The sequence below is a fragment of the Melanaphis sacchari genome, unplaced genomic scaffold (assembly GCF_002803265.2).
Source record: "Melanaphis sacchari strain LSU unplaced genomic scaffold, SCAv2.0 Contig95_pilon_pilon, whole genome shotgun sequence".
Classification (NCBI taxonomy): domain Eukaryota; kingdom Metazoa; phylum Arthropoda; class Insecta; order Hemiptera; family Aphididae; genus Melanaphis; species Melanaphis sacchari.
Genome location: NW_020271679.1, coordinates 430,251 through 457,441, shown reverse-complemented (window position 1 = coordinate 457,441; position 27,191 = coordinate 430,251). Strand labels below are relative to the sequence as shown.

At 25.3% G+C, this 27,191-nt stretch overlaps 2 protein-coding genes across 5 annotated transcripts; one reads left to right on the top strand and one right to left on the bottom strand.

Moving 5' to 3' along the window:
- Positions 1 to 3,571: 3,571 nt before the first annotated feature.
- Positions 3,572 to 13,003, top strand: LOC112603072 (battenin). Of its 2 annotated transcripts, XM_025351485.1 has the most exons (10): positions 3,572 to 3,776; positions 3,935 to 4,169; positions 5,179 to 5,406; positions 7,324 to 7,460; positions 8,435 to 8,593; positions 10,032 to 10,178; positions 10,531 to 10,714; positions 10,792 to 10,941; positions 11,578 to 11,718; positions 12,800 to 13,003. In XM_025351485.1, exons 3-10 carry the CDS (start codon positions 5,260 to 5,262, stop codon positions 12,920 to 12,922), a joined length of 1,188 nt encoding a protein of 395 aa, XP_025207270.1. In that variant the 5' UTR covers positions 3,572 to 3,776; positions 3,935 to 4,169; positions 5,179 to 5,259; the 3' UTR covers positions 12,923 to 13,003. The 2 variants fall into 2 exon arrangements, with proteins under 2 accessions (XP_025207270.1, XP_025207271.1); XM_025351486.1 differs by lacking the exon at positions 3,935 to 4,169.
- Positions 12,871 to 27,097, bottom strand: LOC112603071 (Bardet-Biedl syndrome 1 protein). 3 transcript variants are annotated; one of them, XM_025351483.1, is made up of 13 exons: positions 27,028 to 27,097; positions 23,919 to 24,069; positions 23,744 to 23,843; positions 18,520 to 18,797; positions 18,280 to 18,417; positions 16,361 to 16,579; positions 15,723 to 15,975; positions 14,856 to 15,011; positions 14,666 to 14,781; positions 13,948 to 14,079; positions 13,288 to 13,435; positions 13,051 to 13,102; positions 12,871 to 12,953 (listed from the first exon to the last, which is right to left on the bottom strand). In XM_025351483.1, coding segments are annotated over exons 1-13 (1,752 nt in total). In that variant the 5' UTR covers positions 27,036 to 27,097; the 3' UTR covers positions 12,871 to 12,952. The 3 variants fall into 3 exon arrangements, with proteins under 3 accessions (XP_025207268.1, XP_025207267.1, XP_025207269.1); XM_025351482.1 differs by lacking the exon at positions 12,871 to 12,953 and having other exon boundaries at positions 12,967 to 13,102; XM_025351484.1 differs by lacking the exons at positions 12,871 to 12,953; positions 27,028 to 27,097 and adding an exon at positions 24,166 to 24,353 and having other exon boundaries at positions 12,967 to 13,102.
- Between the last annotated feature and the right edge of the window lie 94 nt (positions 27,098 to 27,191).

Genomic DNA, 27,191 nt, shown 5'->3' with positions numbered 1-27,191 from the left:
TAATTCTGGAGTTTGAGTATAATTTGTAGTATGACCCACCTATATTGGTATTGTAAATTATGTGTAAAACAGTTACCAACAAGTCTAGATTAAAGGGAAGGGGTTACGGTTTTGGAGCCTATCTCTACCAATGATAATATGTTTTTAAAACCTACTTACGTTCAAAAAATACAATTATTTTATTAGTAAATTATGAAATAAAAATGTTTCTAATTTCATATCAAACCTACTCATGTTCAAAAAATACAATTATTTTATTAGTAAATTATGAAATAAAAATGTTTCTAATTTCATATCAATAAAAGTATAACTAAATGAAAAATTCATAATACATTTTAAATTAATTTGTGCTTGAATGTTTGACAAAGTTTATAAATTAAAATTGTAGTTCTGAATTTGCTGTGAATTTAAGTTAAATAAACAAAAGTTGTGTATTTAATTTATTAAAATGGTTTTACGAAAAATCACTGCAATATGTATTTCCAAATATTTTAATTGCACTTAGATTGCATTTTTCTTTCAAGTACCTAGTCAATTGTTCGACCAGAAGAGCATTAATTCTTAAGTTGACATGAATAAAAAATAAATGCAGTACAGACCAGATTCAAGAAAATGTAATGTCATTAATGATATTATACGTAGGTACTAAGAAAATAATATTTTGTAATTTTAACCGATTTTAATGAAACCGCAACAGTTTACAAAAGAGAAAGCAAGGAAAAAAATATAAGTTATAAATATTTAACAACCAATACACTGTGGTCTTATACATACGTAGGTGTAATGTTATTGCATAATTTTAATTTGTTAGTTCATTAATTGTTTTTTATATACTACAAAATTATAAACTATAATTAACAATCGTAAAAATGTTATAGTAAAATGTTTTTTGAACTTTGAATTGAAAGTTTAAAGGATCCTATTAAGCGGGTATCCTAGGGCCCAAATGATACTTAATTTAACCTGATTACAGAAGGAAAATTTCTTTAAATTTTCTCTTAAAATTATAATTTTAATAATTTTAATTACAGTTATGTTTTTTTTTTTAATTTTAAATACGGAATGAATTCTAACTAAATCAATTTAAATTTTATGGTGGGTCATAGGAATTTTTTAAGATGTTCCCATTATTATATACTATACGTTTATCGGAATGTGCAGAGCGCTATTAAATTGGCCGTTATACATATTTTCACGAAAGATTTTTAGCTGGTCCACTTGTTGTTTTATAGATTTTCCATATTTATTTTATAAAATCATAATTATAAAATTAAGCAACATCGTACAGAAATGAAATGAGTTTAACGTTGGGAAGATGTTATAAAAACAATCGACAATAATATACAAAGCGGAACCGTTCGCTACGTATTTTTTTCTCTGCAGTTGTCGGTTATCGCCAGTTGTGATTGCAGACTGCGTGTAATGATAGGTATCTACACATTACATAGGTATTTATAATATTATAACTATAGAAGATAGAAATAAATATAAGATGTATATCATATGATATATTTTTACAAGTACATCTGTCTATACTCGAAAAAATATTTTTCTATTTCCATAAGATCTGAGTACAGTCACATAATAATTGTAATGATACGTATAGAAGCTCAACTTCAATACAAGTGTGTTGTGTGTTATATAATGTAGGTATAAATAATAAAGCGTGTAAATGCAGCAGATAAATAGATAGATTATAATTGTTCTAATAAAATAAATATATTAATTTATAATGTAAGTACTTAGTGTAATATAGTTGTTGATGCTTGTGAATTCAATCGTATAATTATTAAAATGACAGGTTTATATTTATATTTATGAGTACATAATTTATAATGTTATCAGATATTCAAGAAGTATTGGGTAATCTACCTATGTCTTTGTGTAAATTACTATTCCAATTTCTCTGTATTTTAAATTTTAATCCTTAAAGAAAATCTGAAAATGATTTCCTCTGAAAATATATATCCTCATTTAAAAGTGACGAGAACATGAATACTACTATTACTTTAATTTATTATCATTAATATTTTATTCCATAAGGACCCATAGCTATAGTATAATAATTATTATGAACCCTCTAAAATATTGACTTTTTATACAGGCTCTTGAAATTTTGATATTGCATAATATGTTTACTCAATATGTAAACAGGTACTTCAATCTTTATAAACTTTACTGGTAATATTTGAATTTATTTCATACCTATTTATTTGTATAGGATGATAAGCAAATCCTAGAGTATTCTTATTTAAAATTATTTTTTGAATTTATATTTTATATCAGAAAGAATAATTAATCTTTAAACTTTAAATATTCTCTTATATCGAAATATTTATTAAATAAATAATTTTTATAGGAAACGCCTATTAATAGTTCAATATGAATAGTTGTTGGGTCTAAATTAATTTTTTTATCAGATTGTAAACTGTATTATTTATATTAGTGGCGCAGCTACGAGGGAGGCAAAGGGGGCGCTTGTCCACCCAACCTCCTCTGAAAATATTAGGTAAAAAGTTAATAAAGAATAACAATGATACAGGAAAGAATTGAGTCATTGATTTTGGTATTCAGTATTCACTGGAAAAGAAATTTTAGAAAAACTTCAAATTCAAGACTTTATGGACAAATTTGGTGAAAAAGATAGGTGCATGAAATTATAAGTGTGAGATGAATTGTTAAGAGTAAATTTGTAAGTTTGTAAAATAATTTTCCATGATAAATTTTAGTATTTATACATAAATAATATTTTTATTTTTTTTAAAATAAATGTAAGAAGTTGTGTATTATTAAGTTCTATATTGTATAACTTCTTTTATTATTTTAATTTACTAAAATTAATTATTAATTATTACCTATATACTTGTGTATTTGGATTTATATAATCCATGATTATTATGAACAATTTTGAAATTTTGTCCTCCACCCAACTAAAATTCCTAGCTATGCCATTGATTTATATCATTGGTTAAATTATAGTGATAATATTTATGACGAAACTATTTTTATAGAATTTATATAATCGACAAATGAAACTATTAAATAAAATTAAAAATTTATTACTAATCATTTGAAGAACTAATTATTGGAAACTTGTAATGTATCAACATATTATCGCACACCTTATTCACTACACTATACTATAATCACTGTAAATCAATTATACTTGAACAACTGTTTATCATAACTAATATTCATAAAAGGCAGATGTATTATGTATAACTGTATCTATACGTAGATATTAAAAGTTTCGTTTAGTTGAAATTAGTCGACCTCTACATGAAGTGATAAATATTTTTCATCTCGTTTTTCTTTTACAATATTATTGAAAAAAAAAAACACACGCAATTACTATTTTATATTATTGCTATATAAAATAATTATTTACATATTAAATTTAATTAAAACTATCGTTATAATAATATGTGTATAATATTAAATTATAATTTATATACTACTGAGTCATTCAGATAAAATATAATAAATAGACATATCTATTATTATTATCGTTAATAAGACTATTACATCGTTTATTAATTGTAAATTGTAATATAATATTACGAATACACGAACATTTCACGGTGTGATGTTAACGTATTCTAACGATTTATTAGTATGTATAGTTCTTGAATTCGAGCTTATACGAATATCTCAGTTGTATATAAATTTATCATTATTTTGATCCTCATCACGCCATATTTCAATTCAAGTATTTGCTTAATTTTTTATTGGTACCTGCCTACTTACTACACTGAATTACCACTCTTATTATCAACGTAAGTAAATGTATTGTCGTATTAGTTAATTACTATTTATCAACCATCTGTTCGTAAAAAAATTGAAAGATTTTCAAATAAAACACGTGGACGTTTGATTTATAGTTATCTATAAATTATATAGTATCGTTCAGCAGCACCTATGATTTTTCTTTCAGATCTCACTTTATCGGTAGGTGCACCTATTGATCGTTAGTTGTCGAGTAAACAGAAATTTTATATTAATTAAACAGTTAAACATTTTTTAATATTTAATCGCTTATCATGAAAGCTGTAAATAAATGTCTGTCTTTAACATAATAAAAATGTACACGAAATACAACAAAATTCAATTCAAAATCTCGTCGAAAATTTGATGGTATCAAGGCGATATCACATACGTATTTTTATCAGGTAAAATTTATTAATATTTTTAAAAATAAATGATCGACCTAATTTAATTTTTAAAATATTATGCATGTCTATTGTTCGTCTTATATTTCAATCACGTCGATGAAATATAAACCTATCTAGCATATAATTATGTTTTTGTTTGCCATTCTGCGTGAGCTGTAATAAATTGTAAAAATACGAACCATAATCATAATCAAAAAACTATTTGATTTCGCAGGAGTGCTTCAATTTTCACTGTTGATCGATTTTATTTTTGTCTACGAATAAAATTATTAGCTATTAACCTTCTTTGTAGTTTTAAATGCTCACGTTTGTTTTAGAACTCGAGTTATCGCAAAAATTAAGTATTTCACAATAGGTAGTTGTTTTTCAGAAAGTTGAGAGAAATAGCTGGTAGAATTTATAGAATATTATTCAATTCGATTAATATTAATTTAGGTTTATCTACACAACAAATAAAATATTATGGTTTGATATGATAATAACTATAATAACTATAATAATAATTTTAGCTTCTAGATAAATTACACAATTTTAATAGCTTATTTTAGCATTAAATATTAATTATACTTATCTGTGGTATAGGTACCTGCAGTGTATGGTGACTATGATGTATATATTGATTTATGTTAAACTAAAATTTATATTTTATATAAGTTATTTATAGACACTTATAACCTCTAGACTTTGATAATTAGTTTGGTAAGTTTCAGTATAAGTGGTTATAATTTTGAACATATTTACGTATACTTATTACGTATTCTGGACATTTAAATTTAGTTTGATGCTTTTTATTCCGGCTGGTTTGCCTTGTCCTTGTTCCATTTAATATACCAAACCACGTTCATGACCATCCTCATTTGGAATCCTTCGTACGACGTTTACATACCATAATAATGTATTGTACGGACGTACTGTGACATAGTATTGTAAAAACACACTAACAATTATTACTATACAAGTTCGATTATTAAACAATAAATTTCACATAGGTATTCGTTAATTTCAGTTTTAGACGAACGCGAATTGATTTCCAGGTCAATCAATAAATATATTTCATATTTGTCAAAATATAAATATACAATACAGGATGGAAAACGTCGAGGTGAAGTCAAAAATTTTGACTTTGGCGTCATTCTGGATATTGGGTCTATGCAATAACTTTGGATATGTAGTGATGTTGAGTAGCGCTCACGACATTTTAAAATCTAATTCCGGCACGTCGGAAGGCAACGAAGTAAGTATAAATTATAATATTACTTCGAAAGTATTATGCAAAATATTATAAGTAATCAGCTTTTTTTTTTTCCTGAGAAATTAGTATGAATTGTAATTAGTATTGTTAAATTAAATGTTTATAATTATTAATTCTGCATAAAAGGTATTATTTTTTTATTTTTTTTTTTTGACCATGTGATATTTTAGTGTTTTGTATAGATAGATAGATAGGTTGTTACAATAAAGTGCAACAATATAAATAATGTTCTAATAGCATGTATTATTTAATGTGCTTATATTTTTTAATTTAACTAAAATTTGTATGAAATCCAATTGATGGCATGCATCTACAGAATCACTCGTATAATATTCGTTTGTTGCAAAATTTATTGATAAAAACCACATTTAGATAGTATTACTTGTTAAAAAAAAAAAAATTATAATTCGATCATTAATTAGGTCTCAGATTAATATTACAGAATAAAGATAATAAATATAAATGTAAATAAAAACGTTTTTTCCTTCATAAATAATTTGCTATACATAATATTAAAAATAAATATAATAGGTAACCAAATTTATATTAAATATTAATATCCATAATATAGGACTATATGTATATAGAAATTTATAGAAATCGAGTCGTTTTAAAAATATTCAAAAAGTTCTTGAAAATAATTAAGTATTTGATTTAATATAAATAAATTATTTATAGCTTAAAATATAATTAGTATGACTTAACAGACTATACACTGACTTTAAACTATTACTTAATTAAATAGATTAATACTAATAAAGCTACTGTACTATGCTTATGACAATAGCTTTAATTAATTAAATGATCGAATTTCAGATTGTTTGACTGTGATAAAGATTGTATAATAGGTACAAACATACATAAATTTTAACTTAATTTCACTGTTAACGTGAACAAGTAGCAAGACTTATAATTATGTAAGTTTTATCCTATTACAACTGTTATTGATTTCTATTCTAAAATTAAGTGTTAGGGTTTGTAGTTACCACTCATAATATGATATGGATTAAACAATATTTGAGATTTGTTAAGTTCTTAACGAATTATAAGCTGTAACAGACAAATTAATTTGTAATTTGATAACGAAAAACATAAATGAAGTATTATTGGTAGATAAATATGGTGCTAAATATTAGTTATTAAAGGTAGCTAATAATTATTAATTGTAATAATGTATTAATCTGTATAATGATAAGTATTAATAAAAAATAATTCTGTATATATAATATTTAACTTTTTAAATATTTGAATATTTAAGTAATATAGTTTGATCATATTTCGTGTTTATAAATAAGAGTAAATGTAATATGATCTTTTTTTTATCCACTATCTATACTTCTTATAGGTAGACAGATACTCGTACATTATACACTTTAACCTAATCTAACTTGGTTAACATATGATGTTTCGGTTTACAAGGTTTATTCATCATGCTAGCGCGTGTAACATGTCCCTAATTTAAAGAATGACTTTTTTCGATTTGATTTTGCTTATCGATTTTAACTAATATGAATAAATAATTTTTATTTATAAAAACTTTAAGACCAAAATTTCCAAAGTAGGTATATTTATATTAATTTAAAAATTAATTGAGTTCCGAAGACTTGTAAAATTAATTGTGGTCTGTAATCGGTGACCACAACTCTTTAAAGATTGTGGATGATTATAAAATTATAATATGTATTTATATATTATTATTTTGATTTAATTTAAAAGTATTTAGCTATGAAATAAAAAATAAATTGTTAAGTTATTTAAATTTGTACCTGTTTATAATTTTTTTAGATGAAGTTAATTTTATAAATCAATATTATTTTTGAAATAAAATATTTATTTATATAGATTTATTTAATGACATTATAAAATAAATATTTAATATCATTAAATTTGATTTTAAAGACAGTTAGCCTCAATTCCACTCAAGAAGGATTTAAAAGAGAGTGTAATCATTTGTCGACCGGCGTTATACTTTTGGCCGATATAATACCTGGACTGTTAATCAAGACTTTCTCACCATTTTTCGCGTTGTATATCAAGTGGGTATTATCTATTTGTTGAGTAATTGGATCATATAGTTGTTTTATTATTATTATTGGTCTCTTAATGTTTAGATGAATGGATAGTTAATAGTAAATAGTAATATACAATAATTTCACAATGTTGGACATAAACAAGTTAATATATAAACCTTTTTATTAAACTTTTTTTATACCAAATTTTTTATCAAATTTTAATTGATTTTTATAAATATTTACTAAATAATAAGTTTGACAGTAATGACTATGGATGCTCCCTTCCTATATTTTTAAGTCTAGTACAGTAGTATAAATTTTTAACTTAGTTACTTATTGTAATATTTTGTGTATGCATATTGTCAATGTATTTTATCAATACAAAAAAATTAACTAATTAATAAATGAGGTAGGTACCTACTTAATTTACTTTTAATTTTTTAATTACATTTTTTTTTATAAATTATTAAATAATAAATATAACAAAATTATTATTGATGATAGATTGATATATATTACAGGAAAACAAAAATATTATTTTCATATTTATTTATTTTTATTGCCATTTGTTCAATAAATATAACTTATTTTTGATACTATGAGTATATAGACATTTACAAATAATAAAAATATTAATAAAAAACGTTTATGAAATTAATTAATAATGGTACATATTTCCAAGAACAAATAATAAAATATTTTCATTATTGTGATATTAAATAATAAAATGACACTGGACCTCCTAAGTAAGTTGTTACTTATTAGCTATTATTACTGTTATTGTAAATGTATTACTTGTGTCCGATGATATTTAATACTTTTATTATACTCGTATTAAACTATCTGTTGACTATTAATAGATTTAATAAAAAAATAGTTAAAGTTTTAAAGAATTTCTAAATGTTTTTTATTACATTAATTTAACTTGATTAAAAAATGTCATTAACTTACCCAGCTTTTATAATATATTTATTTAATCAAAAATATTATTTTTACAGCCAGAGACTATCATTGTGTATTTCACTGACAATCGCTAGTTTTATAACTGTAGCAAAAGCGAATAATGAACTAGTTGCTGCCGTCGGTGTAGCACTTACATCCTTGGCTTCAGGTCTAGGAGAATCAACACTTTTATCTTACATGGTCAACTATGAACGGTATGAAAATAAAGTATAAAGTAAAATATTTTTATGATTTTAATATATTAGTAAGTCAATATAGAATAAACTTATTGACGACTACTATTATACACAGTGTTTGATTGTGAATAGGTATGAATTCCTCAATAACTTGTAGGTTAAATTAAACTAGATTTTAACAATGATCGGTTATATTATAGATTTGCTCTAAAAACTATACAAATATACTCTTTGTGGTTATAAAAATAATAAAAATATGTTTTATGATATGCATATTTTCTTAACAAATAAAAAAAAACACAAGAACATGTTACAGTGTTACATATTATTTTAAAATAAAAACTAACCATAATTGTAGAAATAGAACATAAATTTATTGCTACCTTAAAGAACATTTTTTTAAATATTAATGATTTAGTTAGAAAAAAAATATTGTAAAAAAGTTAAAAAGCCGTTTTAAAATAATTTCCATGAAGAATTCAAACATTTTATGGAATAAATAGGTCAGTCGATACAACTGTTAACAAAAGATTAATTAATACTTTAACTTAAAAAAAAAAAATAAATAATTAATATTCATGGTACCTATTGATATGTGCGTGAATATGCGAAAATTCTCAACTATATTTTACTTTACGGTCACTTACTAAGCGCGTGTAGTACCTACGTATGTGCAGATTTAGAAAATTACCTATAGTGAACTCCTTAAAGACCACGTATTTTCAAATTGTTGAGATATTTTGTATTGTTTACTTTAGGAGTGTCCCATGAGGATAACTTTTGTTGTTTTTTTTTTAAATGAGAGTTCCTCTTTTTTACTGTAAATTATTTAATGCATAATTGTTTTTAAAATGTTGATATATCTAATGAGAAACTGAAAATCGAATGAGTAATTTCTCAATCAATAAAATGTTTATATTTTACATAAAAAATGGTTTTATAAAAATATAAAATCAATGTCATATTGGACCTAGTGCTTATTATACTTGGGCCAATTTTATAAATTATAAGTGTTGATAGGTTAATAAGTTAATTATAAACATTTTCAAATTACCATGCCTCCCAATACTTTATAAGTTCATTAAGAACCTATTATTTTTAGTTTAAATAAATCGAAAACTCCTCATTTGAAATTTTATTTTAATACGTCACAATATTTTTAGAAAAACTATACGCTAAATAATTTACCGTAGAAAAGAAGGGCTCTTGTTTGAAAAACAAGTTTTACCCCTAAGTAGCACACAAAATATCAAAACAGTTTATTTAACAGCTCTAAAAATAAATGTTTTAATAACTGTTATTGAAGAAAAAAGAGATGCTTGCTATTTGGTCAATTACGTGAAAAACGTATTCTGTGCGAGAAAATAAGGACAGAAATTGTTTTTTTAAAACGTTTATATAAGATAATTATTGTTGTGTTTAAAAAAAAAAAAAAAATAAATATTTTATATTGTAGGAGTGTAATTACATCTTGGTCGTCAGGAACGGGCGCTGCTGGTATATTAGGAGCGTTGACGTATGCAGGATTGACTGGCGTTTTTCATTTATCTCCGACCACTACAATGTACTTAATGCTTTCGGTGCCATTTTTAATGGCTGTAACGTAAGTATTTGTTTATTTTTAGTTCATTTTAAAAAAAAAAAACACTCATTAATAATAAACAATGCGTTTAGTTAAAACAAAGGCAAGAAATCCAATCGAAATTAATTGTCTGTCATAGATGGTAAATACTTATATAATAGATTTTTTGATTATTATCTACATACATATATAGATTAAATTACAGCGTAATAAATTATTGTTCATATGATACCTATCTGAAATGCATTTTTAATTATTACAGTTTTTTTTAATATTTGTTTTTGTACATATATTGTTATTGTACATATTTATAATAATATGATTTTATAAATTTAAAATTGTAATATTTTAAAAATAATTAATTTTTTCTAAGGTTTTGGGTATTGTTAGAACATCCGAAAAAAGAAGAAATTCCAACGATACCTAGCGATTGTCCTGAATTCAATACAAACACTCAGAGTTTTTCGAAAAAACTATCATATGTGCCCTCGTTGTTGAAATTTATGATTCCTTTAGGATTAGTGTACTTCTTTGAGTATCTCATCAATCAAGGATTAGTAAGTTTTCCACACAATTTACGTTATATTTGGTTAAAATTCATATTATACCTATTAATAGACTTAATTGTCTTCAGTTTGAGTTGGTTTATTTTGAAAAAATATGGTTGACACATGCCGAGCAATACAGATGGTACCAAGTCATATATCAGTTGGGCGTTTTCATTTCTAGAACTTCAGTGAATCTCTTTCCGATTGAAAAAATTTGGATTTTGACAGTATTGCAGGTATCTTATTTTGTATACATTTAGGGTTAATTACATAGTTTAGGTAGATAATTAATTCAAAAATAACAAAAAAAAAAAAAAAATGAATATAATCAGTACATTGAATTACAATAAAAGTATATTAACTAGATTAAAATTGAACAGTATATTTTCAAATGTTAAAATAATATTAAAACTTTTTGTTTCAATACCATGCTTCAACATTAATGGAAAACATCTGTTTTCTTTTTAAAGAGAATAAAAAATGTTACAAAAAATGAAAATTTGTTATTTTTAGCCTTTGTGGTTATAGAAAATTGTGTTCTACAAATTATGGATTAGAATGTTATTTAAAAATTCATTTGAACTAAATAAAAAAATAAAATAAAAAATAAACTTATATTATTATTATTATTTAATATTTTAGTGATAAATTAAAGAGTAGAAAGAAGTGGTAAAATAAAATCTGTCCTCAGATTGCAAATATTTTAACACAGTACTACATTTAACTTGTGAACATTTTAATAATAAATTAATTTGATTAATGTAATGTTTTAATATTTAAGCTACTGTGTAATGTTATTTAAAATTTAAAAATAATGTCTTCAAAGTATGTTTGTGTTTATAAATAAAATTAATAAAATTTTTCATTTTCAGGGTCTCAACGTCGTATACTTTTTAATTGAAACGCTTTACTCTTTCACGCCAAATATATATATTATATTCATTATGATAGGATTCGAAGGTTTATTTGGAGGAGGAGCGTATGCTAACTCGTATCATAAGATCATGAAAAAAGTACGAAATTGTTTTATTTTTATAACTCATCAAATATATAATATAAATTATATATTAAATATATATTTACAAAATAATTCACCAAATATGCTTACTCCCACCTTTTTCTTTAATAGTAAATTTATTCAAATTATGAATTTTGGAATTTTTAAATGTGAATTATTAAAGAAATTTTATTTTAAAATACTTTGTTTTATTATGCAATTTTTACTTTTTTCAAATTTAAACCACTCTTTTTGATTATAAATTATGAAGAAGATTTTTTAAATATTTTTATACGTTTATAAATTTAACTTTAAATGAGTATTTTCCAAGTTATTATAAACTTTAAATACTAAGGATAGTAAAGTTTATAGTAATATGTGGGTATTAAAATAAGGAGGCTATGATGTTTTTAAAAATAAAGTAATCAATACAAATTCACTAAAATATTATAATTTGTGAAAATTATTATAATTTAATGTTTTAAATTAAACTACTATTAAAGACTATTATCCTCAATACATAAAGTTTAATAACTCAGTATATACTTATTAAATGAATACAATGTTTAAAAGTATCGCTTAGCATACAATTTACAAAAAAAGAGGTGATTTTTATTAGAAAAAAATTTACTTGCAAAAGGAGACTTTATACAGTATAAAAAATGTCTGTATTTGAAAAAATAGTCTTTAAGTGTACCTACTTCTAAATCTCATTCACCACTCATCCACAGAAGGTTAAAAAAGTAATAGCCTAGGGACTTGCTAAAAGCATAATATTAATAATTTATCTTGTCAAGTGGTACTACGAAGAGCCTTCCTATTCTTAACACAAATGTCATTGTTAAATTTGTCATTAGATTTACTTATTATACTATGCTTCAATGTTTGTATAGATAGTTAATATATTGTTAAAAAAAAAAAAATGTCAATAATAAAAATGTGTACCTAGATATGTATACTTACTTGAAAATTCCAAATATCAGAATTTAAATAAATTTATAAGAGGATAAAAGAGGAGTAAGCTCTAAGTATGCTTGACGAATCATACCCTATATACATAAAATCAAAAATAAACTCTGTTTTGTTATTGCTTGCAGGTTCCGAAAGAGCATCAAGAATTTTCAATGGCCATGACGTCACTTTCTGACTCGATCGGTATTACATTTGCCGGACTATTGGCGATTCCGTTACACAACCGAATTTGTCATATATCGAAATAAGTTTACTTATTGATAATAATTGATACTGTATCTATAAACAAATAAGAGTTTTTGTACTAGAAAAATTAGTTTAAGAATATTGTGTAATTTTGTTAATTTTCAACAAAAATTATTTGAATGTTACTTACTATGACATAATATCGTTTAACTCCTCATTATGATTATTGGTTTGAATATTGTCTGTAAGCAAACATGTTTATTATTTATTATAATAATATTATGAACGAATAAGATAGCACAAATTTGTACTTAAGAGAATGTCTTAATTATAAATTATAAAAGTTTCTTAAATAGTTAAAACCTTTTTGATATTTAATAATAAATTATAATATTTTGTATTCATATTTTTTCTTTTTTTAACTCACAAACTGGCATGTTGACTTTTGCTCTATATATTACGTTCGTTCTTTGGTTAACTACGATGTCTATTGCTCGTTCATCAGCACCGCCGTATGTACAACAAGTAACGAACGTCTCGCAATAGATTTCCATATCCGGAACAATTATCGGCATCTATTATGAATTAGTAAGTAATTAATTTAAATATGTTCATGTACTAATAAAATTAGTCTTGTTTTGCAAAACTTTTTAATGTTATGCCAGTTTTTAAGAAACTATAAATATTATACTTCAGAGACATCTAATCAGTGCTTATATTATGTGTTGTCTCTGCAGTCTTATTACCATTCATAACATACCAAAATGTAGGTACATTTAGCAGTTCCAATTTTTTATGTTTAACTTCAATATTATAGTGAGTTGATAAATTAACAAGCTTTAAGGTAAGAATATTAAATTTGTTTTTTATTAAATTAAAACATCGTAAAAGATGTGAAAGACACAAATAATATTTTTATCTAAAAGTTTTATGATAAATTAATTAATTTACTATGATATTTAACTAATCACTCAAAATTGGAACTACTGAAACTGAATGTAAATTTTGGTTCACTATGCGTAAATAAAATAGTACAACACATTATCCTGTTATACTGGTACGAACTTCTCTTAATTTTTACGCTTACCCTGCAGCGTGGTGATTCTATACTATGATAATGGGCATTGTACAAAAATGCCACGTTAATGCCCATCAAAGGTTCTTTACCCAAATTTTTCAATAAAAAACGTATTTTGAAACGCGGACCCAGACCTAAAAGCTAAAATATACATTTCATGCAATATAATACTGTATTTATGCCAAAATGGGTAATATTATATTATACTGCTACCAGTGACGTATCCACAGAAATTGATAAAAGGGACTATGACAACTTATCTTTATATCTAATATTAAATTTATTGTCACTATATTATATCTATGCAGTAGTAGGTACATAATGTAATAAATATTTTTATGAAATATATTTGTCTCTATAGAGATATCCATTTATTGAATTTGTATCATATAACGCATAACTGTGTAATATATACAGTGTATATATTATAAAGTAAATTAATTGTTTTTAGGTGCGTCTAATGGACACAAATTATATCTGTTTAGTGAATTAGAAACAATTTGATTTATTAACCTTATTTAAACCAAATTTCTAGTTTTATTCTCCAGGGAAAATTTTTACAGAATGTGTAAATAAATTTTCAGTTTTTTTTTAAATTTAAAACACAAAAAAAAAATCTCAAGTATACAAATATTCAACACACATTTTCGCAATAAAATACAGAAATATAGCCCCTTTAAACTTCTCTCTGGGAATGCCACTAATCGCTACTTTTTAACTTTTATACTTGAGCAGACGTGTGTATGAATTGATTTGTAATTTTTTGTTTGATCGAATTTAACCGTTTGTTTGACACTATCATTTGTAGTATTTGCCACGTTTGTTGAGTTCGTACGTGCATTTCTATAAAAACAAACAGAAAAAGAAACGTTAGACGATTCATTCGAATTCTGAATTGATTTTTGTTTATTATTTACCCTTGCAGTGTTCTCTCTCACGCAAAGTCTGTTCTATGAACACATTACTTCTTTTGGGTATGCTCAAGTTACCTTGGACGTGCGCTGTCAACGTTGGGCGAACACACAAGTCGAACGTCGCTGTTCGTTTCAAGAGTTTTATGTCCACTTTTCCATCTAATAATATTTTTGTAATCATTTAGGTTGGTCATTAATTTCTATATCTAATTATAATATATATATATATTAAGATTAACTGTGATTTGTGACTACAGACCATATTATTATGATGGTATAATTATTGATTAAATAATTTATCGATAGGACCGCGAGTTAAATGAGTCATTATCCAAACGCGGAATTTATGATATGATTAAAAAATAGAAAAAATTGCACTACAAATTCCAAAAATTCTATGCAAAATAAATTCACAATTTATAATTATGTTTTATGACACTGAAGATATCTTTTCTACTAATAAATGATATTTTTAAAATATTAAAAAATATTTAAATAAATTTAACGAAAAATAAATAAATAGATAAACGTAAAAAAATAGATATTTAAAATATTCCTAAACTTTTTATATAAAAATATGATTTTTGAATATTTTACATGTGATAGTTTTATTAGTTTAAATGTTAAATAAATTGTATAAAGCGTCAAATCAATAAATCTATTAGAACAAAAATTTTGATACAAATACGTAAAAATATGAAATGAAAACACTTAAATATACCTATGAAAATTAACAAACTAAAATGATATTATATATGTTTTCAATAAAACACGTATTAAGTTCAGACTCGCATTGAATTCAAAACGAAAGTCATTGATTTGCAAAATTATTAAATTCACAGACCTGTTTTTATTAATAAGTATACTCACTAGTAGTAATCATGATCAGAGCATTTTCCTCTTGTCCAAATCTTCCAAACACGATGCACGTCACTGGATCCGGCATGGAAATCTTGTGGATCACCGTCGAACCACAATACATGAGGATCAATCCTCTCGAGTGTCCATCAGTGTTCGTCACGTTGCACGACACAACTGTCATTTCGAGTGACATACTTTGCACATACATGTTCACCATTGTCATAGGATCTCCGGGTAACTTAATGTTCCACAAAGACACACACTGCAATAAGTGTACGGAGTTGTCGATGAAAAAAAAAAAAATTGAAAAATGTTGGTATAAACATTATACATTGTGTTTGGAGAAGAGGAAGCTGAATGTGTCGAAAGAAGTTAACACGTCTGCCCCTTGTTAAAATAATGTAAAATTTATTTTTTGTGCAACAAGTATTTTATATTTTTAGGTACTCATCAGTGACATGATTACACGACCACATAGAATTTTAGTCTCTACTCCCTGCAGTAACACATTTATATCTATAAATGATAAGTCTATATGTATCATAGGCAATATTTGATTGAATTTTAGAGGGGAAAGGGGCTTAAATCTTTCTTTGCATATAACTGTATAAGAACACCGCAAAGACTTATACGAAACGTAATGTCACCTTTAGCGTATAACACTGTAACAGTCCGTCTACAGTGCAGCAGATGAACTTGTCGATACGAAGTATTACGGCCACGATCGCGTGTGTCGTCTCGACCTTAAAGCCGCTCGTCGACGATTTCGAAAAAATGTACATCCTACCCGTTCTTGTGGCTACGAGAATCTTATAGTCGACGTCGTACAGTCCAATAGCAGACATGTAAGCAGTTTCACCCTGTAACTAATAGGAGTATGAAATATATTATTTATTTTTTGTCCACATTATTATCGTATTATTAAAAATGTTTTAAAAAATATTTTTTAACCGTCCGAATCCGTATATTTTACAATACGACCGTATTATGTTATTTATATTAATTTTTGATAGTTGATGATTTATTTTACAGTAAAAAAACAAATATAAATGGTAGATATTTCATTTCTGGTCAATACCTAGCATACAACTATAAAATATTGATGGTTAGGTATAGAGGTATAATAGTATACAAGACACTTAGACACGTATAGATAGGATTATTCGATTGTTAAAAGTATGAAATAACCGAACATTTTGATTAATCAAAGATCTTTACTCAGAAAGCTTTAGTGCTCGATTATTGAAATAGTTTAATAGAACTAATCAATTAACCAATTATTCGAAACAATCGAACAGTCCTACGTATAGGTTAGATAATTTAAGTTTTTTTAAACAAAATTTAAAAATATATTAAAATTATTAATTCACACTAAATTTTGTAGTTACTCTCCTTCTTGGGTCGTTATAGCTTTAAGCTTTGATATTGTAGTAAATATTAGTTTGCTCATTATCAAAATTAAAAATAAGAATATCATCTGAAATTTCAATAAAATCCTATGGAGTAACTCTGATTATAATATTCTTAGTTCTTCCCTACCCTTGCTCTAAGTTTGCACTTTACTTATAGCAAACAAATATCATCAGCCATCAATAAATAATTATTTACAAAAGAATACGATGTTTATAAATAAAACATATAATAGTTTTTGACAATCATATTGACTTATTTAATACGAAAAAACGCCAAGCACGCAATTTAATACATTATACACAATACACATTCATATTGATATTTATACATTATATAGTAAACAAAAAACAAAAATGTATACGTTATTGCATTTAATCCAAATAAGCTTTGCACAATATTAAACTAATAACTCTAGTAAGTTATATATGTATAGTATATTATATTATAATAACTAAGGCTCGGAAATTATTTTATTTGCATGTTTTTTTTTTTTAGGGCTATTAGATTTATTTTTAAGTAAGCTTGAAATTAATTTTACGACACAATAAAAAAATATTAAAAGCTTATTGTGTATATTTTTGCATATTTAATGATTTTGTAATTTTTAAAGCATAATTTTCAATTTTACCATTTTTTAGACCACATTTGATGATTAATGATATGTTTATAACATAATATGAAAATTTGACAATAAAAAATAAAATGCTTTATAATGTTTATTTATTTTCAAGATTTTTCTAGGTATTACTGTATGTTTTTGAAATTCCTAGTAGACATGCAATTTCTCATCTTTATTAATAAATATTTAGTAGAAATTATAAAATGTAAAAATATTTTTTAATATAATATTCATATTCATGAAAATTATAAGTAGAAAAAAAATAAGTGCTGAAGTGCATGCATATTTAGTAGGTGCATTTTAATTGCATTAAGTTCCAAGTCCTAATAATAACTATACGATTGATACATAGTATAAATATTATATGTATATAATATAGATTATAGTATGCATAAATAGTATATATTCAATACTATTATACTCACAACTGAAAAATCAACTAAATATTAACCAAAAAAAATCCGTAAAGAAGAACTCGATTATAATACAATCATAAAATACATTATTATGTAACATCTTATAAAATAATATTACCTCATATTTGTCCGGTAAAATTTTAAACGATTCAGTATCAAGTATGCTGATCATGTCAGTGGTTGCTATTACCAGACAACTGACCCCCTGTACATCGCTCTTATTCCTTTTCAACTCCGTAACACATGTTATGGTGTGCTAAAAATTATACATTCTAAGTACCTATTTTATTAACGATTGGGGTCGACGGAGAAGTTATTTTAGTTAGGTAATCAAAGTCAATAATATTATAATACTTGCTTGTTTTACTAGATTATTTTTTCTATACTTCTCGAAATATTCGACGAGATGACACTCGTTTAAGCATAACATTTGCTGTGACGTCGTCGAAAGATTCACGAATCCTATTTTTGACGAAAACACTTGCAAACGTTTTAGCAAATCGAACGCATCTTCACTCTCTTGCCACAATTTACATTCTTCGGCATCTTTTATTATTGTCGATTGAATTGAATATTTATGATAGGGCTTACAATTTCGATAAAAGTATATCTCGTTTTTTATCACTACAGCTATACCTGCAGAAAATATTTCATCCGATCATAATAAAATATTAAAATAATAATCATTTTATTGTCTTACAAAGTACGAGTATAGGTATATATGTAGGATATGTACCTCTGTGATATTGTGTTATAAATAAGTGTCGCTTCTAACATTATTATAATGTAATGTATGTTTGGAAACTTTTTTTTATTGTTTTTAAGAGGACATCGCACTCGCGTGTGTTGTCTCCGTCGTACACACGTTCGACATAGTAAATTTTCGTTTACTAGTTTTAATAGTGTGCTTTTAGTTTTGAGTAAATTAACCTATTATCGTTTATCAAGCTTTTAAGTAAGAACATAATCTGTGTTCTCTTGTTAGTTTTTTACGATATTTTAATTTTTAAATGAGTTAAGACTGTTAAGAGTATGAAAAATATAAACATTTGAAAATACTCGTAATTCACAGGTCGTACGAGCTAGTCGCTATTCGATTTTTAGGTATGTTGTCCGGCGCGCGGCGTGCAACGACCGTGGCACAGCGGCTGTAGTTGCTCGTTCAAAAAACCGTCACTCACAACATACGCCCCTGTTACATGTGTACCGATCTTTCCCCGTTATAACGCGTTCCATTAAACGTTTATAACGCGTTTTCATAACGTTTATGATGCGTTTATATCTTTCATACTCGCAACTCACTTAAAAATTAAAATATCGTAAAAAACCCAACGAGAGAACATAGATAATGTTCTTACCTAAAAGTTTGATAATAGGTCAATTTACTCTAACATCAAAACTAAAAGCACACTATTGAAACTGGTGAACGAAAATTTACCATGTCGTACGTGTGTAAAACGGAAACGACACACGCGGATGCGACATCCTCTTAATGTTTAGATAATTTTGTATTTTTATCAAAGCATTTTCTCTTTATTGTTCATACAAATTTAGCACTGTCCATAAATAATTATTTCACTAGTATGAAAAATTTTCTACTTTTTTTTCAAAATAAAAATTTCGAATCAAGTTTAAAAAGTTGGTCAAGTGTATACCACTTCGCTGTACATTGAGTAATGACTAATGAGTGAGTTACAGTATAAAAAGTTGATTATCAATTTTTAAATTAATACCATCTTATCGTAAAACAGTGTGAATATCTAAAAATCAATTTATTTTAAAATATTATTGTTTTAAATAAAATTAATCGAATTAATCGAATAATACTTTTGAATCACAACAAATCTATAAAAATAACTGTGATGTTTTTAAGTTTAGCATAAAAAACTTATGAAGAACATTATTTCAAATTAACAAGCTTTAGCAATAAAAATTGAACATTTTATAAATTTTCAAGTTGAAAACAGTTTCAAAATGTTTGCGATTTTGATGAATTTTGTAATAATTTTAACTTTAATTGCATATAATAATAATTATACTTACGTATATTTAATATTTTTAAATAGATATAAAAATAACTTTTGCGGGATCTTATATAATTTTCAAGAATTTTGACTCAATGAATAATTTTTTATCGTCATTCATAGAAAAAAGAGATAACAAATTTAAAAAGTTTTTAAATAGCTCAAAAAGATTTGAAACATTTTTAAAATTGTGATTTTATAAAAAAAAATGATAATATAGGTAAATATTGGTGAACATTTTCGTATGATTATTTATTTTTGAATTACAACAAAAAACATGATTTTGCAATCAACATTTTTCTCAACAGGAACATTGTAATCAATTCTCAAACCAATATTATGATCTTGTATAATTTTTAACATACTTTTATACGAAAAACATATTTATAAATTGAATAGAGATTTGGTCATTTGGATACTATAGTATTATATTTAATTTATAGATAATTTGACTACGTAGGTTAAATTATTATAGTATTATAATTTATTATATAATCATTACGTATTTTTATCGTTTATTACCTATAACACGAGTACGTACGTATAGGTATATCAAACTTCATCAAAAAATGTAATATCGATTAAGATGCGTGTTTAAAATATTGGAATAGATTTATTGTTTGTGGGTCTGCAATTCAACTCTCAAGAACACTCTAAGATATTTTCGGTTAAATTAGTCACTATTGATGTACGTATTTACCTATTGAACTTATTGCTTATAATTTTGATTTGATTGTACTTATCAAAATATTAGAATGATCAAACTTTCTCACGACGCCTCGCTCGTCGCCCGAGTGCCGTTTACTGATACCTAATTTGCAAATAAAAAAATACTCTATAGTATATACATCATGGATCATGTTACACAATATGTCTTTATAATTATGTAGTTATTAATAGGTGTAACTCACATACAAAATAAAAAACGTTTATTTTAATTACTTCGAACTCGTTATTATAGAATACCTATACAGTTTTCATGCTTAAATTTAGATTATAATATATTTTGATCAATCGTTTGAGTACAGAAAATTGTAATTTAAGTAACAGTTAATGTTATGTTTCTACGATTAATGTGTAATACTTTTCGAATAACGACGAAAAAAAAAAAAATTCAAATCGTTTTTTAAGCGTGAATTTTATCAAAATGTAAACTTAATTATAACTAAATTATGAAAGTAAACACGTGAAATTATGCGTAAAGATTTTCAAAAATATCTGCTGAATTAAAAGTAAAAAAGAAATTCTCGTCTGTAAACCAGAACTCTGAATGACTGTGTCAGGATGGTATAAATAATAATTAATTCATATTATATTATATTTTAATAGCGCAGTATTAATCCGGAAACATTCTAGAAACGCGTTATAAACGTTCTAGATACGTACTACAAATGTTATGAAAACGCGTTATAACCGAACTAAAACGCGAAAGATCGGTACACATGTAACAGGAGCGTATATTGTGACGTGACGGTTTTTGAACAGAGCAGCTACTGCCGCCGCCACGGCCGTTGCACGCCGAGCGCCGGACGACAAGACTTTGAATCGAGTAGCGACTAGCTCGTGCGACCCTAGTACTGTAAACTCCGTTTCGTCAACGCAAATCGTCATCGACCGCGTTTGGTATGTTATGTGTACCTCCATGTTCAGTTCCGGTTAGTCAATTTTAAATCCCCGCCAAGTTTATTATCACATTATTGCTATCATCATTAGTTTACTACTGCCGTCTGTTGTATATTCAATTAAAAAATAATATTAGGTATTAATCGTCACTGTTGTAATCGTTGTGATTTGTACTCATTAGCGTATTCAATCGTTTCAATCTGTATACGTTTAATCATTTATAATTATGTGTATAATCCGTCCAGTTCATCGTAGGGCTCGGTAACTGAAAACACATTTTTAAAAAAAACAGTGGTCCGAAAACTGAATTGGGTACTGAAAAACACCATGGACTTACGGGGCACGGACTAGTGCACACAGAAAATGAGATGATAATATTTTTTTAATAGTTAATCTTGATAGATATAATACAATTTCCGGACTGATGTTTTTTTCCAATCTCAACGGTTGTCGTGCCAAGACGAACAGTTTGAACGGGTTATGTTTTCCGTTTAAATTGGATTGTGACTTTTAATTCCTTATTTCCTCGTTAATTAAATTGTACTTCATTCAGTTGGAAGTAGGTACTTACCTATATAACTGCATAAGTACCTACTTAATATAATGTGCTTAAAGGCGTACCAAAGGTGGGGAAGCTGGGGAGTCATATTTAGGCCTAATAGGTATTATTTTAATTTATTTGTATACATAGACATCGGTGTGTTTTTCTTTGATAGTTTATACATTCAGTTTAAAATATTAAATCAAAATGAAATTGACTAAACTTATAGAAACAGCTAGGACTATACATATATAATAAAGTTGACGTCTGTATTACACTTTCAAATTTTAAAGATTACCAATTTAATTGATTAAAACGCCCAAAAAGTCCACAAATTTTCAGTTTTATATAATTTCCAAATTATTTTTATGACCAATATTTATATAAATACTTTTTATGTAAGTGATTATTTGATTTACCTATGTATGATACGTTTTAACATTATACCAAGGGTTGTTTTATTATATTTTACTATATATTAAGATATATAGTTAATAAATAATATTTTTTTGCGCAATTGAAATTATTTAAATATTATTTTATAGGTAGCAAACATTTAAAAATGATCAGTAAAAATACTTAAATTAATATATTATATAAGTACAGTTCATTCAATATTCATAAATATTTATCAATGAACATTATATTATTTATTGTAAACCTAGTAAATATAGAAATTAAATCGATGTTTTTTGAAAAATAACAAATATTTATATCAATATTGGATGTTTCATATAAAATATTTATAATTTAATTATTTTTAAAAATGACAAACAAACTTATATTGAAAACATCTAATTTAAATATCTAAAATGTCAAATCTTATTTAAATATAACTTTAAAATTTAAATATATGTAGCTTTTTTTTAAAAGTTACAATGAGAATTGCAACTAGATAATTTTAAAATAACTTGAAAATTATATAACTGATTTATAATATTATCCTGTCTTGGTTATTATAACACTAATATAACAATTTTACGTTTGAAATAACAAAGCACCAATGGTGATTTAAGGTATTTTATTAATTTGATGTAGATTTTAATATTTTTTTAATCATCAATGCTACGCGTAGTCATGAAATACAATTTTCTTTCGTCGTTACTTACAAAAATAATTGGCTCATTAATAAACCGCACGCTTACATTTTTTCTGATAACATTATTTTGATATCCAATATAACGATTTGATTTCATGAAATCGATTAACCTCATGCCATACAATTTTTATATTTTTATGTCATAATTGATATAAGTACCACGCACGCATCATATGATATAACATTACTGTTAATCATTTACATATCATGTGCATCGTTAATCGTTATTTATTATAAATTTTTAAGTATCACCAATGGGGTACCTACGTGATTTTAAAATGTTTTTAAGACTTACACGGGATGTGTTGTTCACTGTTGTCCGTGTACACGGTTGTAACAGCTGATGGTTTTTCGTTCAAGTATATTATGTGCGTTCGTTTCAATCCTTTGTAAATCTAAAAAGAACGTAAATATATAAGTATTTATACATATCATAAAATATTTCATATCTTATATAAAAAGTGTAATACTTTTAATTGTGGACTGGACGTTCCCGAACCGAAATCTATGACTACGAATTTATTATCATTGTCACCGTGGACATCAGACAACATCATACAGCAGTTAAACGTTTGCAGATTGATTGGTGGGTTGATATCCACGTCTATCCACGTAGAACTCCTGTAAAACGAACGTACATTCAATGAAAATAATAAATGCATTATAATAACAATTAATTGATAATAATATATTGCGATAAATTGTTGACTTGTTTACATTTTAAAATTTTTTCCACGCAAAAACAACTATAATTATAACGATCGTAACATTATTCTAATCGAAGTTCGAACATGTATTAATTCGTGCACGTATAATATTATAGTATTTTTATAGAGTTTAGACATTCGTGTCGTATTAGTGATGATTGCATTGTACAGTAGGTAACAGCAAGTAACTTTTTGTTTTAGAACGCTTCGGTGTGTTGTACGGCCGGTCGCTTAGCAACTATTTATATTCCCTTGTGCGGTTTAACTTATGAATCAAAAATGTGCAGTACGTAAGAATACATTTTTTTTCCTATTTTCAATGAGAAACGATAGATAGGTGAACTGCGATCTAAAACAAAGCAGGTACACTGACATATTTAATGGTACACAAGCCATTTTAAAATATTAGAACAATTTAATATCATGACACTCTACAGTATATCTTTTTCTAAAAAATGTAACCCTCTAACATATTTTAATTATAAGCTATCAAATAGTTTATTGAACTAGACATATAAAATTAAATACATTGATGTTATATTCTATTCAAAACAATTATTTATCTTGTATGTATTTCAAATCACTATCTGTTTTTGGTATGATTAATAAAATTGTAAATTGTAGTGATCTTAGTAATTTTATAAGTATTTAATCTTATTAGTGACCTATGGTATATATATTTTTTTTTCCTTGTTATTAACTCATTATCATAATTACCATACACATATAAGTATCAATCTTCATTACTCTAATATTACATTATTATTCTAAAATAATATGTTAATGTATTTTTAATGCTGTGTTTTTAAGTTATCAATGTTATTACTTATTAATTTACTGTAAATTGGGCTAACGCCTGTTAATATTATTAATTAAATATATGACGTCATACAATTTTAATGACACTATTATAATATTGCTCTTATTTTTCTTCATGTTGTATGATTTTTTTCCCATCAATATGCTTAAAATAGTGTATCTGACTTAAGATTGTGAAATTAAAATTACCAGTTTTTTTTTTTTAAATGAAAAGTTCACAGGATTTCAGCACCTTTAATAAGGGTGATCAAATATTAAAAAAATCAAGAATTTCGTATACCGAAAAAGGAATTAAAAAAATTGAATGTGTGTAGTTGAGTTGATCACCAAGTAATTATAACATGCAGTATGTCGATTAACTTAAATGCTAATGAGTAAATAATTTATGATGCAGTAAAAATATTTTAGTGTAGTTTTTTTAATATAATATTTTATATACATGACATATGGGGCCTTGTGGTAAAATAAGAGCTAATAATTAAAAAAAAAAAAACTGCTAATAACTAAAATATTACCACTTTCATCATTGTGAAATCTGTGGATTATGAATTCAAGTCACTGACTTTATTTATTAATTAGCATGGTATATAAGATCGAATTATAGATTACAGTCAGACTATACTCTTCTCATCATTGGGCCTATTTTATGTATAATAAACCAATATGTTTGTTATGTGCAGCCGTGTAGGGTTGAGCAGTACCTATCTTCGACACAATAGTACCTATCTTAAATACATATTATATTGTATTTACAATTGTATTTTTTATATTGTATCTCGAAACAGTCATAGTAATTATCGAAAATTTATTTGTATTTTGATACATTTTTAGTCTATGTATTTTTATTAAATAATTGATACATGGAGTAAAAATGTATCAAAATACAAATAAATTCTCGATAATTACTATGACTGTTTCGAGATACAATATAAAAAAATGTTCATTTTTTTCCAAAGATTAATAACTCTTATTATAATGTACATATTTTTATCTTCATAATTATTGTTATATTGTTGATAATATTAATCCAGTCTACACGATTGTAGGTATGTATTATACATTTATACGTGGAAAATATTCGTCAATTATTATATTTTACGAGTCTTTAATACATAGACATCAAATGGTAACTTAGTGATGTTTCTAAATGTATATAATAGATATCTCACATTCGCATCATATCATATCTGTAAATGTATTGACATATAGTTAAATAGTTACTGTAGCCGTGAATGGTAAAAATAAAAAAACGTATACAAAAATATAATATTAAATATCATTATATTACGATCAAAAATTCCCAAATATTGGGTAATTTAAACAATTAGTCATTTAATATTACTTTAAAAAATTTAAAGATATTTCTATTATAAAACAAGTTATACAAAAATAAAATAAATTAATAACTCTAACTGGCTTGGTTGTTTATTAGTCATTTTACTATTATAGATGAATACTTATAATATGACAGAATTACTTTTATCAAAATAATTTTATATTTACTATCTTCGTAAATGTTATAAAGTTTGTAATGACTAATTATTATTAATAATTTATGATAGTATTTACTTAATGTTAATTACTTACATTATTTAATAAATAATAGATAACAATATTTTACAATTTATGATTTTTTTTTTTTATTTAATGATATAAATTATATTTGATTAATCGTATAGAATTTATTCATTTTTCAGACTAACCAATTTAAGAAGTAAGCCAAATCACAATAATATTGGATTTTAAAAACGTAAATGCATATTTTGCGTGATCCTAATGACAATACTGCTTTGCACTATACGTATTACAAACCATCAGATCTGATTAAAATGACGGCCGACATAACATGTGGCTTAAAATATAATCTCTATATCTACTTGGACGAAAAACAAACATCTGTCGGCGTAAAAATATTAAAAAATATCATTATTCATCACACCGTTTAGTGTTTACCTATACGAGAGTTTGAGACATGCGTGCTTATCTTATATATATATATATATATTATAGCGTATAAGAAAATAAATAATAATTGTGTATACTCATTACTCACCGCGTCATCTAAAGTCGTTTTATCTTTGTTCGGTAACATAATGTCGTCATTTAGTTGTAGTAATATTACCACGAGATAATAGTAATTGAACGCGCTGTGCCGGCGCAACCGCTTACATATTATATAGTTATCATCGCTGAAGTGCATCCGTAAACATCGATATC

What these genes read in the sequence shown, in the direction of transcription:
- LOC112603072 (XM_025351486.1), top strand. Translation starts at nt 5,260, where the DNA reads ATGGAAAACGTCGAGGTGAAGTCAAAAATTTTGACTTTGGCGTCATTC. An exon ending in TTTTTCGCGTTGTATATCAA is followed by an intron (nt 7,461 to 8,434) that starts GTGGGTATTATC and finishes TTATTTTTACAG; the next exon opens with CCAGAGACTATCATTGTGTA. An exon ending in ATCATAAGATCATGAAAAAA is followed by an intron (nt 11,719 to 12,799) that starts GTACGAAATTGT and finishes TATTGCTTGCAG; the next exon opens with GTTCCGAAAGAGCATCAAGA.
- LOC112603071 (XM_025351483.1), bottom strand. An exon ending in AAAATAATCTAGTAAAACAA is followed by an intron (nt 18,418 to 18,519) that starts GCAAGTATTATA and finishes TATAATTTTTAG; the next exon opens with CACACCATAACATGTGTTAC. An exon ending in TAGAATCACCACGCTGCAGG is followed by an intron (nt 13,436 to 13,947) that starts GTAAGCGTAAAA and finishes AATTCATAATAG; the next exon opens with ATGCCGATAATTGTTCCGGA.